At 42.3% G+C, this 25,217-nt stretch overlaps 1 protein-coding gene across 1 annotated transcript in view; it reads left to right on the forward strand.

The window, feature by feature from the left end:
• GATB (glutamyl-tRNA amidotransferase subunit B) overlaps window positions 1–25,217 on the forward strand; it is a 167,522-nt gene that overhangs the window by 117,660 nt on the left and 24,645 nt on the right. Inside the window, exons 7-10 of the mRNA XM_088448261.1 lie at window positions 1,760–1,844; window positions 2,627–2,671; window positions 3,694–3,883; window positions 23,454–23,587. Of these exons, the coding sequence (XP_088304387.1) occupies window positions 1,760–1,844; window positions 2,627–2,671; window positions 3,694–3,883; window positions 23,454–23,587 (454 nt within the window). The remainder of the gene's footprint in view (window positions 1–1,759; window positions 1,845–2,626; window positions 2,672–3,693; window positions 3,884–23,453; window positions 23,588–25,217) is intronic.

Below are 25,217 nucleotides of genomic sequence, written 5' to 3' on the forward strand. Positions count from 1 at the left end.
GCAAGAGTCCAAGGTCTTTTTGCTCAGTCACCGCTGTAAGTCAGCAGATTGTTTAATTGCAAGAACATTGACTACCCTTAAAGAGGAGAGTGTACCTGGAGAGGTGGACCCGGTAAAACAGGTGCCAATACACTGTAGCGGCCACTGCTCACACCGTTGCCATGGTGTCCCACACTGCCGGAGGACTTGTATCAAACGAGAGCATGGAGCTTATGCTAACAAGCCAGCTCGGGATATCTAGTGCGGAGTGCACATAGGCTGATTAAGCCCACCGCACTTATTAAGGCCCCCATACACAGTGCGATTCAAAGTTGGTAAGTTGTGTTCTACGATTGCCCTTGAAATTCTTCATACGATGTGGTCAAATGGTGTATGATTGATCGTTCCGATCATAGGATAAGATACATAGAGGTGTATCACAGTGTACTCAATAGATCGTAGATCTCTCTGCAAAACCATCTGATCTGCGATCCAAGTAGATGACGGCGGGGACGCGCATCGGGGTTGCAGAACACACAAAAAACACAGATTTTCATACGATTGGTTTGTACAACCCATCGAAACTGTCCATATCGGGCAAAAAATTGTACCGTGTATGGGCATTGACTCTGCCTAATATACATACACCAACAGTTAAGAGAACTCATTACTCTGGCTGTTTCGGCTGATGAGCAGATTGGGAATACTTGTACATCTATATTTTTGATTGTGAGAGACTTTTTTAATTTTAAATGAATTTAAAAGGGTTCCTTGGACTAATAGGAATACTGGCCCTCATTCAGAGCCGTACGCTCTGAGCAGAGCGCACGCTCTGAATGAGGGCCGCCCTCCATAAAAATGGAGCGTCCTCCTGGACGCTCGTATAGCTGTGGGTCACCACCCACAGCCTATACGAGCGTGCATTTTGATGGTCGTGACCATCGCGACCATCGAAACTGCGAGCCGGAGCCTGCGGTTGAGGTTTTCAACCGCAAGCTCCGGAGTGATTTTAGCTCTATCAGACACTAGTGATGTCAGTGGGCCGGCTTCTGACGGGAGGCGTTCCCGTGGGAACACCCCCGTCAGGGAGGCACGCCCCCGGCACGCCCACCAAAGGGGGCGTGCTGTCAGTCAACATCGACAGCACGCCCCCTTTGAAGAGACACTACGAGCGAAGGAAAATCCTTTGCTCGCCGCGTCTGGCGCATGCGCACCACGGAGCTCCCTCCGTCGTGCGCATGCTCAGTGCAGAACATCGACCCACTTGCGAGCGGACAGCCGCTCGCGAGTGGGTCTGAATCAGGCCCACTGTTCCATCTATGAAACATTGAATCACAAGTGGTATTAGCATAAATCTATATTAACTGTTTTTATAAGGATATCTTATACATCCATATAATTGTTCTGTTAAGTGTGTTGTCAGTTTGATCTATGTTGTTGTTAAATATTTAATTTTATATTGGAGAGAAGCCTTGTTTTAATAATTAATTCTCAGTCAAATAATACTATTACTTATACAATTTTTTATATTCCACACCGGCAGCGCAGCCCAACATCTATATATATATATTTATGAGTGTGCTTTTTTTGTGGCTGGTTACTGGCTAATTGGACCTGCAGCAATAGAGGTGAATAATCTAAGCGCAAGGATAATAGTTGATAGGTCCTAGCATACTATTTATATAGCTATGTTTGCATATTTATACTCTCTTTTTTATTACACGTACAGGTTTTGGCTATAATTTTGGCAACATTTATGTAGCTTTAATTTTTTAACTAGATTATGAAGTTAGGCGACAAACTGAAATCCTGGATAATGGAGGTACAATTCTGAACGAAACAAGAGCTTTTGACTACAAACTTGGGTAAGAAGTTGTTTTCCATGTATGTATGTAAATAGGTCATCTACTCTACATGATGAGAGTTGCTTTTAACAAATACATGATACAGTCAGGCCCGTAGAGGGCTGTTACGGGCCCCGGTTATTTTCAAGGGGCGTGGCCTAATTAAGTGTTGCATATCAAATTAATCAGCACAGTCTGCTGGTGTGTCCTAGATGCACGGGACCTGGCAAATTGCGCTGCGTGGCATATTGAGGCTAGATGTATGAGGACACATCTGTACAATAAGCATAGTAATCCCCTCTTAACGTTTCCATCCCCTCTGGGATCTTAGTAATAAAAATCATAGAGCAGTTAGTTGTGGCTTTCCCTACATGGTAGGTTCAGGTGACACCCTCATAGAAAATGCACACATACTGTATTTACCACTGACCTCTGTTGTGAGGTATAACCTTTAGACTGTCCAGTTTAAGTTTAATTACATTGCTGTTTCTGGCCACTAGCTGGCCTCGTAGCTTGCCTTGCTTATGGTGCCCCTCATAGAGGTGCTATTTAAGGAGGTTTCCAGATCAGGTAGGTAAGGCCACAACTAACTGCTCTCTGATTCTCATTACTTTGAGATATTAAATATTAAATATCTGGTTTTTTTTCCAGAAGCCAACATGTATGTTAGTGGTTCTTTAAACTGCATTTTTTAATTTCTACTATGATTTTAAATCTAAGATGTTCAATGAGGCCATGACAGCATTTTTGTGTTAGTAATTTTTCCTTTTATTCAAATGTTTACTTCTTTTGTTTTATGTAAGGGCCACCATACCGATGAGAGACAAGGAGGGAAAGCAAGATTACCGGTTTGTATATATTTTAGCTTTGTTTAATAATTCATGGAAAACATTGTGTATTTTGTGCTCTCATAACCATATACGTTGCTAGGAGACGCACAGGTACAGCATGATACATAAGGGAACTTTAGTGAGTTTTATAAATGTAAAACTTCACATGTATGCTCACAGATTCCAATTTATTTTAAATAGAGGACCTAGAATGTTAGGTAACACATGAAAATACCTCATTGCATTGCAAAACAGTTTTACAGTCTAACTGGGTACACAGGAAAAAGCACAGGGAAAAGCTGGGAGCACAGGTGGGTTGGAAGTGAGCCCAATTGTATATCAATTTATATGTAATAATGCTCTAGTTATCCACAATTGCAGAGGAAATTACTATTATGAATAAACAATAGTCACTCATGTGGAGGTGCTCCCCTGAGAGTACATTTGTTAATGTTAAGATATATCATATCATCTGGCTGTCCGTACTGCCGACTGCGCGATATGTTTGCTGCAGAAGCCATTGAATATGATGTCGCAAGTGGCCGGGCATATTCAAATGGCTCTGCTGGCCGCACACATCGGGCGGCCGATTAGTAAGTGTGTAGGCACATAGCAGTCGTTAGATAGGTCGGCTAGGTGTGTACCCAGCTTAAGTTTGTGGCCAGTAAATCAGGAAAACTATAAAATAAAAAAACTGGCGTTGAGTCTAATAATTTGCACAACTCTGTATTGTTTAAATATAGGTTCAGCCTTTGTGCAAAGCAGTAGTACTGGAGACTCTGATAATAGTATGTATTTATAAAACCTCCTCGTTCTGAGTTTCTTTTTTAATTGTTCTCATCTGTGGGAGAGCTATAAAACATACTGAATGTTCTCCTTTTAACTGTCTGTAAGAGGATTACAAGGAATGAATAAAATTAGTGACATCATAAAAATGTTGGTCATTGTATCACAATAGCGCAGTATTATTATGGAAAAAAAAACATAATCCGATTTAAATTTCAATATGGGTTTTCTTACTTTTTTTTTTTTTTACAAAGGTTTATGCCAGAACCTAATCTCCCTCCTTTAATTCTTTACGATGCAAACTCATTGCCAGCAAACGTGGATGCTGATCAGGTCGTAAATATTGATTTGATTAAAGAGAGACTCCCAGAACTTCCCAGTGTCACCAGGGAGAGGCTTGTTGAACAATATGGAATATTACCTGAGCACAGTTTCACTTTGGTGGTAAGTTTGTTTTTTTGATGAATTAAAATAACGGCGAGTATGCATAGTTGTATTTGCAGGACTGGCGTTCAGAGGTACAGATAACAGGGTAGAGTGTTATGCTGGGTACACACTGGCCGTCATATTGGCAGTTCAATTGAACGGTCGATATATCGTATGCCCGTCAGCCAGTGTGTACAGACGATATGTCTGTGAACGATGTAGTACACAGACATATCGCGTCGACTGTGCAGCATAGCAGCTGCCCAAGAAAATCTGCAGATATACATGCTGTGTGTATGGGCGGTCAGCCATCCGCTCATACACAGATGATGGTGGTTCAGTGTGCATGAACAACCATCATCTACAGATATATCTCTCAGGTGTGTACCCACCTTTAGCCTTTTAATATAATGCATCTCCAGATATAAACTATAAGGACATTGCCAGTCTCTGCAGTGTTCTGTCTACAGATAAGGCGTTCAGCAGTGCAATGAGACGTATCACAAAACTAGAAGGTGAATTCAAATATACTTCTAATGTATATTTGCAGAAATTGTCTAGTAATTTATGGCTGCTGCCTCATTTTCATTCTGTAGCTCTTTTGTGCAGCTCTTGAAAAGGTTGTGCATTCACTGACATTAAAGCACCACGAAGCATAAAAGTATAAGTTGCCTTATATACAGTCAGGTGCATAAATATTGGGACATTGACAGAATTTTCATATTTTGGCCTCTATTCACCACCACAATGGCTTTGAAATGAAACAAACAAGATGTGCTTTAACTGCAGACTTTCAGATTTCATTTGAGGGTAATTACATCCAAATCAGGTGAACGGTGTAGGAACTACAACGGTTTCTATATGTGCCTCCCACTTTTTAAGGGGCCAAAAGTAATGGGACAAACTAAACAATCCTAAATCTAACTTTCACTTTTTAATACTTTGTTGCAAATCCTTTGCAGGCAATTACAGCCTGAAGTCTGGAACGCATAGACATCACCAGACGCTGGGTTTCATCCCTGGTGATGCTCTGCCAGGCCACTACTGCAAATGTCTTCAGTTCCTGCTTGTTATTGGGGCATTTTCCCTTCAGTTTTGTCTTTATCAAGTGAAATGCATGCTCAATCGGATTCAGGTCAGGGGATTGACTTGGCCATTGCATAACATTCCACTTTTTAGCCTTAAAAAACTCTTTGGTTGCTTTTGCAGTATGCTTCTGGTCATTGTCCATCTGCACTGTGAAGCGCCGTCCAATGAGTTCTGAAGCATTTGACTGAATATGAGCATATAATATTGCCCGAAACACTTCAGAATTCATTCGGCTGCTTTTGTCAGCAGTCACATCATCAATAAATACAAGGGAACCAGTTCCATTGGCAGCCATACATGCCAACGCCATGACACTAACCACCACCATGCTTCACTGATGAGGTGGTATGTTTTGGATCATGAGCAGTTCCTTTCCTTTCCATACTTTTCTCTTCCCATCACTCTGGTACAAGTTGATCTTTGTCTCATCTGTCCATAGGATGTTTTTCAAGAACTATAATGGCTTTTTTAGATGTTGTTTGGCAAACTCTAATCTGGTCTTCCTGTTTTTGAGGTTCACCAATGGTTTACATCTTGTGGTGAACCCTCTATATTCACTCTTGTGAAGTCTTCTCTTGATTGTTGACTTTGACACATATACACCTACCTCCTGGAGAGTGTTCTTGATTTGGCCAACTGTTGTGAAGGGGTTTTTCTTCACCAGGGAAATAATTCTTCTGTCATCCACCATAGTTGTTTTCCATGGTCTTCCGGTGTTGCTGAGCTCTCTGGTGCGTTCTTTCTTTTTAAGAATGTTCCAAACAGTTGATTTGGCCACACCTAATGTTTTTGCTATCTCTCTGATGGGTTTGTTTTGATTTTTCAGCCTAATGATGGCTTGCTTCACTGATAGTGACAGCTCTCTGGATCTCATATTGAGAGTTGACAGCAACTGATTCCAAATGCAAATGTCACACCTAGAATCAACTCCAGACCTTTTACCTGCTTAATTGATAATGAAATAACGAGGGAATAGCCCACAACTGTCCATGAAATAGCTTTTGAGTTGAGATTCCCATTACTTTTGGCCCCTTAAAAAGTGGGAGGCACATATAGAAACCGTTGTCATTCCTACACCGTTCACCTGATTTGGATGTAATTACCCTCAAATTAAATCTGAAGGTCTGCAGTTAAAGCACATCTTGTTTGTTTCATTTCAAAGCCATTGTGGTGGTGAATAGAGGCCAAAATATGAACATTCTGTCAATGTCCCAATATTTATGCACCTGACTGTAAATGGGATAGGAACAATATTCACAAATACAGATGTGTCCTCATACATCTTTACTTTTTGCACTACATGGCATAATTCACTTGCTGTACACTTATTATAACATTTTACTACTTTTCCTGATGGCTGCAGTGACCCCTAAGCTGCAGCATGACTGACATGCTGTGGCCGTTTATGGACGGGGAAGGGGACGTGACTGGGACAGTTTTCAAAAATGGGGGCGTGTCGCCAGTGTCCATGTCTTCCGATGCATTGTCACTGGCCTCAGCTGCGTGAATTTTACGGCTATACTGAGTAACCAGATGGCCGATGTTCACGCAAGTGATCCGACGCAGCAGAGGATCACAGAAGCCGACATGTTGCCCCCATTTTCCCAGAATAGCAAGACCAGGATCTGCGTCCATGTACTCTGACTTCCTTGCCTTGCAAGCTGTCAGGACCCGGCCAGGCTGCGGTAAGCTTTAGCTACTGCAGCCTGACCAAAGGGTCAACCTGGTGATCCCAGGCTTCGACCTCGATCGCAGCTCTGGGATCGCAGATGCAGCAAGGAGGTGTCAGACACCTCCTCCTGCATTTGCATTTTAGCAAGGACGGAATTGCAAAGCTGCTTGTGTGCGGCTTTGAAATTCCGTCCTTGCTGAATCAGGCCTTAGGTACTTAGTCATTTTGTTTGCAAAGGAATTGGTACAAAGTCACAGATTAAGTGTAACAATGTATGGCGCCGGTCAGTCCTAAAGGGACTGTCTTTTGTCTGTTTTACCTGGATTGTGTACTTTTTCCTCAACTTTGCTACTTTTTCCTTCATGGTGCTACTTATTTCTCAGTTTAGCATCTTAGGGCCTGATTCAGACCCACTCGCGAGCGGCTGTCCGCTCGCAAGTGGGTCGATGGTCTGCACTGAGCATGCGCACGACGGAGGGAGCTCCGTCGTGCGCATGCGCCAGACACGACGAGCGAAGGACTTTCCTTCGCTCGTTGTGTCCGATCAAAGGGGGCGTGCTGTCAATGTTGATTGACAGCACGCCCCCTTTGGTGGGCGTGCCGGGGGCGTGCCTCCCTGACGGGGGCGTTCCCACGGGAACGCCTCCCGTCAGAAGCCGGCCCACTGACATCACTAGTGATGTCAGTGGGAGTGATTTTGGCTCTGATAGAGCCAAAATCACTCTGGAGCTTGCGGTTGAAAACCTCAACCGCAGGCTCCGGCTCGCAATTTCGATGGTCGCGATGGTCTCGACCATCGCGGCCATCAAAATGCACGCTCGTATAGCCTGTGGGTGGTGACCCACAGCTATACGAGCGTCCAGGAGGACGCTCCATGAAAATGGAGCCCGGCCCTCATGCAGAGCGTGCGCTCTGCTCAGAGCGTACGGCTCTGAATGAGGGCCTTAGTTCACTTATAGTGTATTACAGTGATTTTCAACTCGAGGCACACTACACAAGATTTTAAAACTGCCAAGGCACACATCCGGCTATGCTGTGTGTGTGACCAATGAAAAACCATAAACATTGGTTCCCACATAAAAATATACACGCATATTGGCCTCCTCAGGAATAAAACACACAACACTATAAGTACGCTGAACTGACTGCTCGCTAGTGTGCCATGGCACAGTGGTTGAAAAACGTTGGTGTACTGGGTAATTGGGATTAGTGTTTTGGCGCTACTACAGTACGTCATAAAGTTTGTGGCGTGCTAAGCGGGGCTATGCCTAGCGGTTTGAGGATAGCTGTATGTGGACATAGCTGTACTTTAGTTGAAGGATAGTTTATTTAAGGAGTGAGAGTCACAATGAAGGAAAGATGGCTTAACATTGAGGTATCTCCAAAATACTAAGCTTATTAGATCAAGTTGGCAGAAAAGAAAATTCCAGAAACACAGAGACTGATATTCTTCTGCTGACTTGGGGGTTTCGCTTTGTTTTTATACAGTATCTCTTTCATTCAGTAATGGACAAAGAAAGCCCTGACTTTAGGAAAGGTGACAGCCACCTTTGTATTGCAAGGTTTAGAATGTACACACAGAGCAGTAATTTCAATTATCTGCTTGTGCTTTATATCTATAGCTGTGAAAGTTTGTGTTTAGCCTTGGGCACCAAGTACAACTGTATACAAGCATAGATATTGCCTCGATACACATCCAATTAACCTCTTCATCCTATTGACTCCTTAAGCTGGGTACACACTAGGGCGACAAATCCGCCAACCCAGGGATCTGCTGACCGAGCGGTAGATTGGTAAGTGTGTATGGTTTTACCCATCTGCTTGCGGATAGGAATATGCAAGCTTACTATATGTATGGGATTTATGCTTACTGCACATCGCTTGTACATCACACCAGGACAAGCAAGCTTAGATCGCCGCTATTTGAATTGACCATACAGAGTTCAAATACATTTTCCCTATTGTGTGATTGTGCAGGGTCTTTTGAAAGTGTTTACCACACTGTAGAATTTTTGTTTTTCTCTTTTTAATTAATAATTAGGGGCGTTGTATTTTAGTAAATCCAGTAAGGGTTTTGAGCTGTGGCAAGAAATATAAGCAGAGGAAAAAGTATTTTTTGCCACGCAGGTTGACAGGGCCTTCGCCCGGAGCACTATTGCATGGAAGGGCGCAGCTGTAGTGTTTAGCTATGATCAGATGGAGGCACCATGGCCACCACACACAGACCTACAGTCTGGGAGCCACCACGGAGCAAGAGAAGATGTGCTGGGCCTGGCCACAACCCAGCTCCTAGGAGGTGCACACTATTCAAATAGAGAGAACTTTGTGACTCCAACTCAGTGTTACCAGCGGCCCTCCATTTAGTCTGTTTCGGCACGCCACCCACACAGAAACCTGGAGCCACTCAGTCTGTGCTTACTATGGGTCATACAAAGGAGAGACGAGCTGCCTGTAGTCTGCTGATGCGGGAGCAAGACAGTGAATTACTGTAGCTGTGTAGTACAGGCAGTCAGGCATTGTGATGATGTAATTGCACTGCCCAGTGAGTATTGTACATTTCCCTTGTGTCTACTAATACTCCCCCATGTTATTATTCTACTCTGAGATGGGGTTATGTCACAGTCTCTGCCTGTCCCATGTGGTAGAAATCACTTTCTCTGAATTGACCACTTTCAGAGCTGTAATTGTGCACTTCAGTCTCTGTCACCGCGCACTGTGGAGCTGAATATCCAGTGAGAAACTGAAACCAAATATAAGGTTCTGGAAACATTTTCCAGACATCTGACTGTACAATAGGTGATATAAAACCACCATTATCTTGAATAATCATTTACTTATGTACCTGGCATTTCTCTTTTTTCGCCCTGGGCTCCACTTGGTCTTGAACCGGTCCTGTGTAATGAATAATTTGCTGTGTTTTGCAGTAATTGCAGCATAGCATAAATGGATATTGCAGAACATTTATTACAAAGAAAATACATAGTGAAAGCGATTTAGAGCTGTATCGTGCAAAGTAGCCCACACACCACCTCATACTTTGCTTGTTCCTATGACAACTTGTTGTCAATTAATGTTTGAGAAGAAGACTACGAAACTATTGAGGCATGCTATAAAGGTCTAGAAGAGGTGCATTCATAGTTACGTCACATACTGTATTGGGTACTTTGCAGCTTGCAAAAAGCCCATCAATGACTGATATGATGTATTAGTCATTGATAGCGCTAATCATTTCTTTTTTGTTCATTGTTTTAATTATTTTGAGGTCCAGATAGAGATGCATGAATCCTTGGGGATTACACCTTAAGTAGTGTAAGCCTTGAATCCATCGGAATGAGAGGAAAGCTCTCTTGGTAACTGGGATAAAATTTACAGTCAATAGTGAAATCAAGAATGGAGCTGCCAGAAGCAATTACAGGAGAGATTGCCATGAAACCCTTTGGGACTGCATCACATGGGAATTACTGTATTTGATTGTGCAATGGGCCCATGATAAAAACACAGTGAGTGTGCCCCTGTAATGCTTCGGGGAGCACCTTACAGCTGTATTCCAAAATTCCTGTTTTTGATGTTTTTTCAAGACTAGTGTATGACGAAACAAGTACATCTTTCTATTTTTATTCAATGGACAGTTGCACTGTCAGAGGAGTTTTTTGGTTACTGACATTTGGGGGAACAGATCTCCATTATAAGATGCTAGTTCACACTTCTTACAAGCTGGGATTATCCACAAGTATCATTTAAAAAAAAAGTGACCATTAAACTGTTATAAGCAAGTATGTAATTACCCTTCTTTACATTGCGAAAAGCGGGCAGGTTGATGTTTAACAGACTTATCTTCACTGTAAATGTCAGTCTCATACATGGGTGTGAATCCCAGCAGCCATAGCATCAAAGGGCGTAAGACCATCTCCATATTAATAGCTACAATTTGATGTTGTGTGTGTGTCTCTATGAACGGATTACACTGTCTGTCTCTGTTGTTGGTTAAAATACAGTGAGATAATTTTTTTTAAGTCTTTCCCTTTTAAAATAGAAATACTCAGAATTTGGATGGAGACCAAATATTGTAATACTAGAGGACATTATGACCAGAAATGTTTGTTTTATGTAATACTGTTTATTGGAAAATTGTTTTACTGTATCTACAGGCAACAATTTATACTATGTACGTTCATTTCGAAAAATATAAATCTGCTTTTTAAACAACAAAGCAGATTTCCTTTGCAATCCATAACATTGATGAAGCAGTATGTGGATGGGATTTGCTTGGCTAATACTGTGGACCTTTGGCTGTTCGGCACACCAGCAATGCATTACTTTAGGGTATAGTTCTTGTATAACAAAGTTTAATATGTGATTTATTTTCATTGCCTAAATGTTATGTATTTTCAGCTGGAGGAACAACTGCGACATTCTGTAGGGACTATGTGAACCTTAATATTAACAACCTGGCAGACTGCTAAAGCTGCTGCGGCAATCGTCTTGATCCTCCGATACAAAACTTAAAATACATCTTTGGAATACATAGTTTTTGTGTTTGATTTATATCTGAACATTGTAGCAGATGAGTTAGATATTATTTATAATGGACTGCTTAAGGTGTTTTCTGTCATAAGGTCCCAGTACTAATATACAGTAGAAAAAGTACATCTTAACTTTCTATATAAAACCCATTTTCTGAGACCGCAAACTTATGGCTTACTATATCTGAAGACTAAAACTCCGTACACACGGAGCGACTTAACAATCAGTCAACGACCGTTGTCTGATCGTCCTGCATGTGCTGGATTGAACATCCAGCACATGCAGCAACCCCCCATCTAATATAATGACCCGCGTTTGATCGTACAGTGTGAACGCAGCATTAGGATTTCTCACTGAGGCCAAATAGTGCTTGCTTAGTTGTTTGTAATTGTATTGTTTTCCTCATTCATACTTTCCTGTCTGGTGCTTCCTTCATTGGGCAAGCAGTGTATGGAATCCCTTACATCCTATTCCCAGCCTGCACAGTGACCGCTTCCATAGATTTCCCCAGCTGTCTGTAGACTTGTGTTTCAGTGTAGTGCTTGTGCTAATATATTATAATTTTTTATTATTGTTTATTTTAGTCATCTTAAATTTTATGCACTCTGCAATTTGTGATTGACTTGTGAATTATGTAATCATTAAGCTACGAAAAATTTAGCAGTTTGGCATTTTAGTACATCAGTGCCTCAGTGTGGTTAAAGAGAAATAAACTTGCTACTCCTTTCGTCTCTATAAGGATGTCCGCATAATTCCAGATAGATTAGTAATTAATCTAGGCACTTCAGGCATCAAACCCACTTCCATCAATCTGATATACGATTGTAGTGGTGCATAACAATATAATATTGGTCAAGAAATTGAAAGTGGAGTAAAGGTGCATATCCACTAGCAGATAGAGGAACGACAGTATGATAACTACATTGTAATCGCACAGTCGTTCCTCTTCCCCTGCAGTGCCTACACTGAACGATATGTTGTTCAGTGTAGGCACCCTCCCTCATCCCTGAACATGGTCAATCTGTCATTATCGGCAGATTGACCAGCATGTTCAGGCAATGATTAATGTCAAAAACGACCAGCGGGAGCGCGCATCGCTGGTTGTTTTCTAAATTTTCATGCACGATTAATGAGCTATTGCACGATTACGGTGTCGTAATCGTGCAATCGCTCATTATTATCTGCTAGTGGATACGCGGCTTAAGGAATATGTAGAATTTGTGGCAGCCATTTATGTAAACCCATTGTCTCTTATGTCAGTCTATACTTGATCGAACAATATCAGACAAAAATCTAGCAGACTGGATAATGATACATCTATGAATAGTTTTGAGTTGATGCTGCTTCACCATATGTTCTCTAGTTTTCATTGCTGTTAATTATATAATAATACATATTCTGTAGTGCTGTACACTAGAATACGGTATATGCAGAACAACATAAAATGAGCGTGCATGAAATGTAAAGCAAAGAGATAGTTTTCTTTTTCACCATCTTAAAAGTAGGCTAACAAACCTTAGGCGCTGTCACTGGTCACATCCAATTGCGTTAAGTAGAAGGGAAAGGACTTTAATGTTCTTAATAGAAAATCTCAAAAAGTACAGGAATGCTGCTGTTCATTACAGGGAGTCACCCTTGTAAAAAAATCAAAGAAAAAAAAGAGCAGTGCAATTTCCAGGTACTTACTGAGTTAAATGCAACTGTGTGAAAATTAGGATGAAAAATATACAAATTTAAATAAAAACAGTATAAAATGCTTCTGTATAGAAATATTGAGAGCATTTAAACATACACATATATAATTGCAGGGTAGTCTCTGGTGTAATGTAGATCATTGAAATCCCATAAATGATATCATCACAAGCTGAAAAGGATGGTGTAAATACACCAAGATGTGCACCAGGACAATAATTAAGTGACAGACTCAGGTGGAGAGTTCTTGAGCTGAACAAATCCTTATAGTCAAATGTATAAGTTGTGCCAGTTTACGGATAAAGGTCCAGTTGTGCAGGAGATGAATGAACACTCGTACCAGTATAAAGATGAGGACAAAACCTGTGGCTCCGTGTAGTCCCATTAAGGGATTCTTTGAGCATACATTTCCAAAACCCTTGTAGTTGGAACACTCCTTATGACCTCCGTGGAAGTGAATAAAATGTCAATGAATAATAATCACCATGAAATAATGGATGCGCCCCGTAAAAACACAATTTCTAACGCGTTTCACTTTACCAGACCTCTTCATCAGAGGCAAATTAAATCTATTAGGGGATATTTATGAACGGTAGTGTACATTTGTATATCATGGCAACCAGGCAGACATTTCTTTTCATTCTCTAAGTTATATCAGTGTTAAGAAATATTGTACATTGGGTTAAGTGAAACAGTGTAAGAACTTAGGGGGAGATTTATCAAAGCTTGAAGAGAAATAAAGTTACCAGTAAGCTCATAACTGACTTTTTCCAAGCACAGCATGTAAAATGACAGTAGCTGATTGATTATTACTTTATCTCTCTCCACTTTATCTCTCCAAGCTTTGGGAAATCTTCACTTTAATAGGAAATGTGAGAATTGTGCCTATGCCAATTTGTAAGGCTAATATCCTTAACCTGTCAGTTAGTTTAGTAAGTTTGGTTGCTAGTAGGGGTGTGCACCGGCCACTTTTCGTGTTTTGGTTTTGGATCTGGATCTTTCTTCGTGTTTTGGATCTGGATTGGTTTTGCCAAAACCACCCTTCGGTGTTTTGGGTTCTGGGTTTTGTATTTTGGATCTGTATTTTTTTTTTTAAAAAGCATAAAAACAGCTAAAATCACAGAGTGTGTTGATTTTTCTGCTCCTATGCTATTATTAACCTCAAAAACCTTAATTTCCACACATTTCCAGTCTATTCTGAACACCTCACAATAGTGTTTTTATGTCCAAAAGGTTGCACCGAGGTAGATGGATGACTATGCTAAGCGACACGAGTGGGCAGCACAAACACGTGGCCCATCTAGGAGTGACACTGCAGTGGCAGACAGGATGGCAGTTTGAAAAACTAGGCCGCAAACAGTACATAATGCAAAGAAAAAAAAGGTGCAAGATGGAATTGTCCTTGGGCCCTCCAACCCACCCTTATGTTGTATAAACAGGACATGCACACTTTAACAAACCAATCATTTCAGCGCCAGGGTCTGCCACATGACTGTGGCTGAAATGATTGGTTCGTTTGGGCCCCCACAAAACAAGCTGGCAATTAATCTGTCCCTGCACAAACTGGCTCTACGGAGGCAAGATGTCGTCCTCATCCACCGATTCCTCACCCTCTTCAGTGTTGTGTACATCCTCATCCTCACAGAGTATTAATTCGTCCCCACTGGAATCCACCACCACAGGTCCCTCTGTACGTTCTGGATGCTGGTCTCCCTGGAAGAGTTGATAATTAATTTTTATGAACATCATCTTCTCCACATTTTGTGGAACCAACCTCCTACGCCTTTCGCTGACAAGGTTCCCGGCTGCACTAAACACTCTTTCGGAGTACACACTGGAGGGGGGGCAACTCAGGTAAAATAGAGCCAGTTTGTACAGGGGCCTCCAAATTGCCTCTTTTTCCTGTACATGTACGGACTGTCTGACATGCCTACTTGGATGCTGTCATCGATGTAATCCTTTAACAGACAGACGCACGCTTGTCGTTGCTGCTTTGAGGGTGCAGATGCGGCTACAGTCCACACAATTCACAAAGACAGAAAAAACAAGAAGAATTTTTTATTTTTTGTGGAGCGCACTTTGAGGGTTACACCACCCTTTAACAGACAGATGCACGCTTGTCGCTGCTGCTTTGAGGATGCAGGTGCGGCTACTGCGCATACATTTCACACACAAGCACAGAAAAAAAGATTATTTTATTTTGGTTGGAGCGCACTTTGGGGGTTACACCACCCTTTAACAGACAGACGCACGCTTGTCGCTGCTACTTTGAGGATGCAGGTGGGGCTACAGCCCACACAATTCACAAAGACAGAAAAAAAAGATTTTTTTATTTTTTGTGGAGCGCACTTTGAGGGTTACACCACCCTTTAACAGACAGACGCACGCTTGGCGCTGCTCCTTTGTTGATGCACGTGCAGCCACAGTGCACACAATTCACAAACACAGAAAATATTTTTTTATTTGGTTTGGAGTGCACTTTGGGGGTTACAGCACCCTTTAACGGTCAAGCCAGCCGGCCCTTTACCTATGACACAGGCGCACGCTTGCCGCTACTTTGTTGATGCACGTGCGGCTACTGCGCACACAATTCACAAACATGAAAAAATATATTTGTTTATTTTGTTTGGAGTGCCCTTTGGGGGTTACAGCACCCTTTAACGGACAAGCCAGCCGGCCCTTTACCTATGGGACACAGGCGCACGCTTGGCGCTGCTCCTTTGTTGATGCACGTGCAGCCACAGTGCACACAATTCACGAACACAGAAAATATTTTTTTATTTGGTTTGGAGTGCACTTTGGGGGTTACAGCGCCTTTTAACGGTCAAGCCAGCCGGCCCTTTACTTATGGGACACAGGCGCATGCTTGGCACTATTTTGTTGATGCACGTGCGGCTACTGCGCACACAATTCACAAACACAGAAAAAATATTTATTTTTTTGCACTTGGGGGGAGCACCCCTGATGGACAGAGCACCCCCTGGACAACACTACAGCACCCCTTTAGGACTGGGACACTGCACAGGACTTTGGAGTGGACACAGCCCCTATGGACAACAGCAGCACAACACAGCCAGCCCCTTGGACTTTGGAGGAGTGGACACAGCCCCTATGGACAACAGCAGCACAACACAGCCAGCCCCTATGGACTTTGGAGGAGTGGACACAGCCCCTATGGACAACAGCAACACAACACAGCCAGCCCCTATGGACTTTGGAGGAGTGGACACAGCCCCTATGGACAACAGCAGCGCAGCACAACACTACACTGCACTACACTACACAGCCCAGCCAGCCCTAACTCCCACCCTCCCTCTTCACTGTCCACAGCCGAGTGAGAAAATGGCGCTGACGCGGGTACCTTTTATAGAATCCAAAACCCGCGAGACCCGGAAGGCGGGATGACGACGTTTTGCCTTGACTTCAGATCCGAGTCAGGCAGGAAAAGTCGAGCCTGACTCTGATCGGCCTCGGATCGGGGGGGTTCGGATTTCAGAAATCCGAACCCGCTCACCCCTAGTTGCTAGGTATCTTACCAGGCACTGAAGAGTATTTTTTGCATGACTCTCTGCAACTAGACACACTGTAGGGAGTTATATAATGGATAGGGCTTAAGAGATATAATAATGTAACTTATTGTTGATTCGCCTGTTCACACAAGTGTGTGGAAATGTGTTTGTTTTCATTCATTCTTATCTCTATTATCATAGGCAATGCATCTAGAAATGTGTGCAGTCATTGGTGGTATTTTACTAAGTGCATAACAGTCGTGCATAGGTCTGGGGAGCAAAGTGATGGCATTTGCAGAGAAAGAAGCTGCACAGGCTGTTGGGTGTGTTTTGTCAGAGTCAGGGTGTCCCTTACCAAGGGGGGGCAGCTGCTCATTTTATGAAGTTAATTTATTGAAACTAAGGGCCTGATTCACTACGGCTCTCTAACCTGCTTATACGCATGCTACTGCGTTGCTAATATCAGCTGTGTTATTTAAATGTTTGCATTCGCATTGCGATCACAGCCTGACATAAGGACGCCCACTTCCCCATACTCACATCGTATACTTGGCCATCATTGAGAAACAATCGGTAACATCGAGTAACAACGGAAACAGACCTCACTCAGGAATTGCTTACTTCAGCGCACGCTATGAGTCCTCAGGCGGCGTCTGGTTTCACACTAGCTAACGCCTGCGTTCGCTCGACCACCCCCCATCACCACCCACAAACGGCACTTCCTATCAATCACTCTGCCATGGGTCTGCGTATCCTCTGCGTTCGCAGTCCCGAGCACAGTGGCTAGTTTGCGCACTGCGGTGCATGCGCAGCACGCAACAATCGGTCGATTGCGTGCATATAAGCAACTGCATCCCTGGCTGAATCAGGCCCTAAGTCACAAATGTAAAGGGGGCATTGCTCGCAAGCGGGTCGATGGTGGCCCAGTGCGCACGCGTGTGCGCAAGCCCCGTAGCGAGTGAGGACTTCTCTCACTCCGGGGCCCGCAACAAAACGGGGCGGTTTTCGATGTTGATCGACAGCTTGCCCCGTTTTGTAGGGGGGGTGGCTGCACAAACTGGGGCGGCCCTACTGACATCACTCGTGATGTCAGTAGTGGACTTCCTGCTCTATTAGCAGGAAGTCCACTCGGCATTGCGAGTGCTGAGACCCTACCTTAGGGTCTCCTCGCAATGCCGATGGTCGCGATAATCGCGACCATCGCCAGGCCGCTCGCACAAGCTGTGGGTGGTCATTAAAAAAAAAATGCCCTGATTCAGAGCAAGCGCTCGCAAATAGCAAGCGCCTCTGAATCAGGCCCTAAGTCCATGCAAGCTGTTCTTTACCTCCTCTTTTGTAAACTGTATTCATTGCGAGGTTCTCCAATAGATATGAACAGGGGAACGTGACAGGGGTGTCCCCTTTCGCCCTTACTATTTCATTTGGCAATTGACCTCTTCTTTAGAATTCTTCAATCCTCCCCTCTCCGGTAATTACCGATAGGCGATGCCGAGGTTCGTCTCACGGCATTTGCTGACGATGTTTTGTTGTATATATCTCACCCTAAGGACTTATTATCAGCAGTGCTAAATATTCTGAAGGATTTTGGATGTGTCTCTGGTTTTGAAGTAAATATGTCCAAATCTGTGGGTTTGTGTTTGACGCCAGGTATGGTCCAACCGGCATGAGTAGACATATTCCTATATCATGGGCAAGGTCCCATATAACATATTTGGGTATTCAATTACCGAAATCGCCATCTGCTCTTTATCGGATAAATATCTCCAAGGCGATCTCGTCTATTACCGTGGAGCTCGAGGGGTGGAGCCATCTCCTGTTGTCCTATTTAGGGAGGGCAAGTCTAATAAAGATGGTGACTTTCCCACATCTACTATATCTATTTCAGTCCTTGCCACTCTTACTTACGCACAAGGATACTTTAAAACTGAATGCTTTGTTTAGAAAATTCCTCTGGAATGGAAGGCGCATGTGCACCAACGGGAGTCCCTTGTACATTATATCATTTTTGCTCTTGTTTTGTTTTACAAGCGGGACGTCGTTTAATTGACTTTATATTTCATCTGAATCAATCTGAACAATATCTATAAAACTCATAGCCATTTTTTGAGGGACATTTACCCTCTTATCCAATCAATTGGATTACAAAAGGAAGCCTGATTGCATCACCACTGACTGACAAAATAAGGATACCTTTTATCATCTGGCAATATATATGCATTTTTCTTGTTTGAATAGTGTTTAATCACAAAACCAGTTAATTTTCATTTATTAACAGGGTGCTGAGTTTTACAGGTTACATTATGTTTGAATTTCATGATTGTGTTTGATCAGTTCATAGTGTGTGTGTGTGTGTGTGTGTGTGTGTATATATATATATATACATATATATATATATATGTGTTTACAATCTTTTGTTGAATTTATAGTAAATACAGTATTATTCTTTAGTCTGAATTAGTCATTAATTCAAAGCGATCTGGTTTCTCACTATATATACATATATACATTCTATATATGATAAGCGCAGCACTTTTTTCTATTTGTATGATTCCTTCACACAACTGCTTACGTTGTCAAACCCCTCAGGCAGATTTCCTCCATTGCTTCTGGTCTTGCCCATTGTTGCGCCAATTTTGGTTGGCGATTAGGAAGTTCTACCTTGATAACTTGGTTAATAACATCCCATTTACGCAGAATGGGCCATATTTGGAATGGTACCCACCACGCAGAGAGTTGCAAGGGGATGTAAAAAGCTGCTCTTGGCTATTAGTGCGGCTCCCAGAAAAGTTATTTTACAAAGTTGGATATCGGGCTCTCCCCCTTCACTGCGTATGTTTCAAAATAAACTATTTTATATTTTTAATATGGATTGGATAGAGACCTCACTGAACAGGGAACGTCTGGCCACGCGATTTTTTTACACTTGGGAGAGTTACATCTCCACTTTACATGGGGAACTTCAACACAGAATCGAAGATGCTTTGAAAAATACCATGTGGTATGAGCAGAGGCGACTTTTGGGAGACTTCCCCTTTAGTGCGCAGTGATTACATTGATTTTTGAAGTAGCTCCTGGAGGTTGGGTCTTGCTGTTGTGCGCGGCTCCCCCCCCCCTATCTACTGTCTCTCTATATTGATTATATTGTATTGTTTCACTATTTGTGATTAATAATATTCTATGTTATGGCAACTGATGGGTAATGTTCTTGATTTATAACTAAATATATTTTGCCTTTTGTTTTCAGTTATGAGACATATATTTGTTTGAATGTATATCTAAAACTATGCAATTGTATTATTTGTGTTGCATACAAAATTTTGTATCACTGATACTTTTGATGCTTTATACAATAAAAAACTTTATTGAAAAAAACAAAACATGAAGGCTGAGCAGCTCAGTGTGTGTTATGTAACTATTAATCATTTCTCCTTTACTTGTCTTGTAAATTAATGTTTTCAGGTAGTTCAGGGAGATAATTCTCTTACCTAGCAAGTGGAAATGGAAAGCATTTGTCACACACACATTATATTCCACATCATTGTGGAAAAGTTATTAATCCCTCAGTACAGGCTGTTCCCGGGACACCAGTGTATTGTGATAAAGAGGATGCAAAGTACTGTGCAGGTATTTACATCCAAGCACAGAATTCACAAGATAAGAGTTTGTACTAACTGTCTTGTACAGTGTATTGGTTTGACTAGAATAGAATCTCATCTATTCTTGTGATGTTCTCAAGTGGTTTCCACTTTGTAGTTATCAGTCTGTCTGAGTCATGGGAGGAGGCACATTAAAGACGACCGGACCGTACAAATGTCACCTCAATGAAGGTTTACTCAGGCATCCTGTAGGTTGTTTAGACTTGGGTCTTAAGAACTATTTGTATACAGTTGTGAAATAAAAGATATAACAATCAGGTCTTGGGTTCAATTCCCACCATGGCCCTGACTGTGTGGAGTTTGTATATTCTCCCTATGCTTGCGTGGGTTTCCTCCGGGTGCTTCGGTTTCTCCCCACACTCTAAAAATATACTGGTAGGTTAATTGGCTCCCCAAAAAAAAATACATTAACCCTAGTGTTTATGTGTGTGTGTACTTGCAGGAAATATAGACTGTAAGATCCACTGAAGCAGGGACAGATGTGAATGGCTAAATATTCTCTGTAAAGTTATGCCGAATATGTGTGCGCTATATAAATCACTGATAATAATAAGTAAGTAGGAAGCCACTGATAGTTGATTGATAAGTGTCCCTGAAGGGGGGGACCTGTGATAGGCCCTTGATTGCTCTTTAATAAAAAGAAAATGTGAATTTCCATCCTCTGTGTACTTACCGTGTGAACAGTAAAGTCACATACATATGAGTCTCTCTAGTGCACTGGACTGTCACCATTTTGCTGCAGAATAATTGCTTTCTAGAATTCTGATTCCTCAGATCCAAAACAGCTTACTGGAAATATTATACAGTACAGTTCACTTCATGTGTGTGTGTCAGAGGGAAGCAGGAGCTAAAATGCAGTTGCTGTACACAAAAGTGGAATTTGTAATATTTAGGGACGCAGAAAGATGACACGGTTTATGAGAACAATTTACATTTTGTAATGTCATTCTGCTTGTAAGGTAGTTGCATTACTTTATGAAATGTATGTATAGGAGAAAACACAAACCGGGGGCGCTATACAACTAAAGGAGGAGACAGTAGAATAATATTAAATAATATGGACCAAAAAAGAGGGAACAATGCAAAGAGACAGAGGACCTCATTCACACCCGGTCGCAAGCGCTGCGCGCTCGCAACCGGGTCAATGTTTTGGTCCTGCGCACGCGCAAGCCCCGGAGCGAGAGAGAAACTCGCTCCGGAGCTCACTACAAAAGGGCCGGCTGTCGATGTTGATCGACAGCTCGGCCCGTTTTGTAGGCGGGGCGGGGGGGTGGCTACGCAAACAGGCGTTCCTGGCGGAACGCTTGCCGTTTTGTGGGCGGCCGCACTGACCTCAGCAGTGATGTCAGAGGGGAGTTTCCTGCTCGATCAGAGTAGGAAGCTCCCTGGGGCTTGCGGTTGCCGAGACCCAACCTTAGGGTCTCGTCGCAAGCCCCAATGGTCTTGACCATCGCCCATCACCCTGGTTGGTCGCTAAGCTGTGGATGGTAGCAAAAACACTTGGTTCAATGATCCTATAGTGATGATGATAGTTGTACATCACTGTAGAACTGGCACTTTAGCCGCAATTTACGGCAGATCCAACAATCAGGGTACACAGGTTCATTCTTTAGGATCATTGGCCCTGATTCAGAGCCGGTCGCTCTGACAAAGCGCTCGCTCTGAATCAGGGCAGTCCATTCTCCTTTTTGGAGCGGCCTCCTGGCCGCTCGCATAGCTGTGGGTGACCACCCACAGCTATAGCGAGCGGCCAAAATGATGGTCGCGATGGTCAAGACCATCAGGCTTGCGACGAGACTCTGCGGTAGGGTCTCGCTGCCGCAAGCCCTGGAGTGCTTTTGGCTCTATCACTAGTGATGTCAGTGGGGCCGGCCCCAGACGTTAGGCGTTCCCATGGGAACGCCTCCGTCTGGACAGCCACGCCCCCGGCACGCCCACCAAAGGGGGCGTGCTGTCAATCACCATCGACAGCACGCCCCCTTTGGTGCGAGACCCATAACGACGGCTTGGCCATCGCTATCCGGGTCTCGCGCATGCCCACGATGGAGCCACCTCCGTCGTGCGCATGCACACTTGGGCACCATCGACCCGCTTGTGAGCACTCAGCGCTCGCGAGCGGGTCTGAATCAGGCCCATTGTACCAAGTGTTTTTGCTACTTTTGATTATACCACATTTCTAGGCTATTTTTATGCTTATGTCATTAATTTGATGTTAATGTCATTGTTTTTCATGTGTATTGTTTTATTTATACTTGATTCCTTTTATTTTTATTTATTTATTTATTTTGCTTTCTTGGTCCTTTTAATGTTTATAAAGATTTTTACCTTATTAATTTTCTGTAAGATTCTCATTATTTCATTACATTCTGGGGGATTTCCACTCTCCTGTGGAATCTATCATTAAAGCTGCACATACACACACACAACGATTTAGTAAATGAACAATTTTAGTAAACGATTTTCGTTCATTTTTTCAAGGGAAAAATCAACGAAAATCGTTTACTAAAATCGCTCATTTACTAAATGTAATGAACTATTTTTTTGAACTATAGATCGTTCAAAAAATCGTTGTGTGTGTATGCACCTTAAAGGTGCATACACACACAACAATTTTTTGAACGATTATCGATAACGATATCGTTTATCGTTGAGAAAATCGTTCACTTTCTGAGTTAAAACGATGAACGATTATCGTTCATGCGCGTTCACATCTGTAGTTTGTAGTTCAGTCAGACTGGCCAACTGAACGATTTTCAGTAAGGGAATATGCAAAAATCGTTTGTTGTTCAAAAAAATCATTCATTACATTTACTAAATGAACGATTTTAGTAAACTATTTTCGTTCATTTTTCCCTTGAAAGAATGAACGAAAATCGTTTTCTAAAATCGTTCATTTACTAAATCGTGTGTGGGTGTATGCAGCTTAAAGCTGCATACACACACAACGATTTAGTTAATGAACGATTTTAGTAAACGATTTTTTCCCTTGAAAAAATTAACTAAAATCGTTTACTAAAGTTGTTCATTTACTAAATGTAATGAACGATTTTTTAGAACTACAAACGATTTTTGCATATTAACTTACTGAAAATCGTTCAGTTGACAAGTCTGACTGAACTACAAATTACAAACTACAAACGTGAACGCGCATGAATGATAATCGTTCATCGTTTGACTCAAAAAGTGAACGATTGTTTCAAACGATTATCGTTAAACGATATCGTTTAACGATAATCGTTCAAAAAATCGTTGTGTGTGTATGCACCTTAAGTCATTAATAGTTTACACAATATATACACCAGGCATTTAGAGATAGCGCTCCCATTTTTCAATGTATGTGTAGGAACCTGTTTTGCAACAAGCTATACTAAGGTGCCAGCTTTGTCATACATTTGTCAGGAATATAATTATTTCTGTATTGTTGATTTTTAGTTTATTTATTGTAGAATGAAGATGGACTACAAGAATACTTTGAAGCAGTTGTCAAAATGACTAAAGTTGACCCCAAGAAGATAATTGGATGGGTAATTAAGGATTTGCTTGGATACCTAAGGCAGCAAAATCTCACAATTAAACAAAGGTGAGTCTTGTTTACTGAGCCAGTTACTGTATGCGTCTGAGTACTTGACTTTTACTGGGTGAGAGGTGACTTGTTTTTCTAATAAATCTGCAGTATTTCTCATAAATGAGTGTTTTCCTTTCTGTAAGCCTCATATCTCAGAACATACAGATGTGTCCTTGCCCGTCTTTGCTGCAGTCACACCAAACAGCCCCTCTTGGCACGTCTGGTCCCGTGAGACTCTGCTAGTACCGGGAGTCTTTTTTGCTTCTTTTTTTGCCGAAAATGTGTTTAAGTGGCAATGCGATGCAACTAGGACATGCCAGGAAAATGTGCTGATTAATTTTATATGTGACACTCGTATAGCTGTGTGCGACTGAGTCTCTCAATCAGCATGCAAAGTGCTACAATGTAGCGACCGCAGCTTTTTTCCACACCAAGTTCCGTTTTCAGTCTCATATACACAAGTGTCACATAGCAAATTAATCAGCAGAGTCTCCTGGTGCATCCTAGTCGCATTGCGTTGTGACTTAGATGCAAAAAAAAGACGCCTAACGGTAGCAGAGTTGCACGGGACCTAACATCTCACTCGCGGCAGGCATATCGCGCTGCATGGCGTACTGAGGCTAGAAGCACAAGGACACATCTGTTTTAAGATATACATTTTATTTTTTTTATAAAAACAATTGATTTCATTAGTCCTATACTGTATTGTGGTCCATGGAAGAGAGGACAGATCAGACAATTGGTGTCTTTAAATCAACATAGTATCAATAGCAGGAATATTACAACTGCAGATGAAAGTGGCAGCATGGAATTGTACATTTAAATTGCAAACTAGGATTTTCTCAATATAGAGGAAAAGACATTCTGTGGAGAAATCCCAGATTTCATCAGCGGCACCTGACTGCAATAACGCCAGTAATGGTGGCAAAGCATTCTGTTGACTTATCTGTGGATGGCGCTGTGCTTACCTGCAGTGCCTCCATGATTCCGCATATGCAAAGTTTTTATTGTTATAATTTTTAAAGTGACGCTGCATACCGCACATGTGTGGATTTATTCTCATGCATTAGGGCCATGGCCTGGCAAGTAAGTATCCCATATGCTGGTGCTGTACCGTGGGCCACAGGTCCCCGGAGGGTTAAGTTACCACAAGACCTCTCCAGCAATTTAACATTTGATACATACCAATGCTTATAACATGCAATAAGTGACTGAGGGACGTATTCAACTAGCCGCGAAAAGTCATTTTCTGCGGAAATGTATCGCGACTGACGTCATTCCGCCATGTGAAAAGTTTCCTCCGTATTCAATTCCAAAGACTTTTCACCGGTGCGGAAACTGAATGCATTTGAATAGGCAAAAAAGATTTGCCTATGAATAGCAGTGCAGAATTGGGATTTTGGGTTGCAAACTTCGAAGAACTCCCCTGCACCCTTGGGACAGCTCCCCAAAGGTAAACTGCGTAAAAAAAAAAAAATACTTTAGATCACCCAAAATAAGTACTTTCATTTTGGGGGCGAAAAAGTCCAAAGTTGCGGGACAAACGTAAAAACTAGCGAAATAGACTCCAGGGGCCCCCCCAAGTATGCCCCAGGTGTTTTTAAGATTGCAAGTGCTTGCGGCAGGTGGAATTTTTAGGTTTTTT

The sequence above is a fragment of the Taudactylus pleione genome, unplaced genomic scaffold, assembly GCF_031769625.1.
Source record: "Taudactylus pleione unplaced genomic scaffold, aTauple2 ptg000021l, whole genome shotgun sequence".
NCBI classification, from domain to species: Eukaryota; Metazoa; Chordata; class Amphibia; order Anura; family Myobatrachidae; genus Taudactylus; species Taudactylus pleione.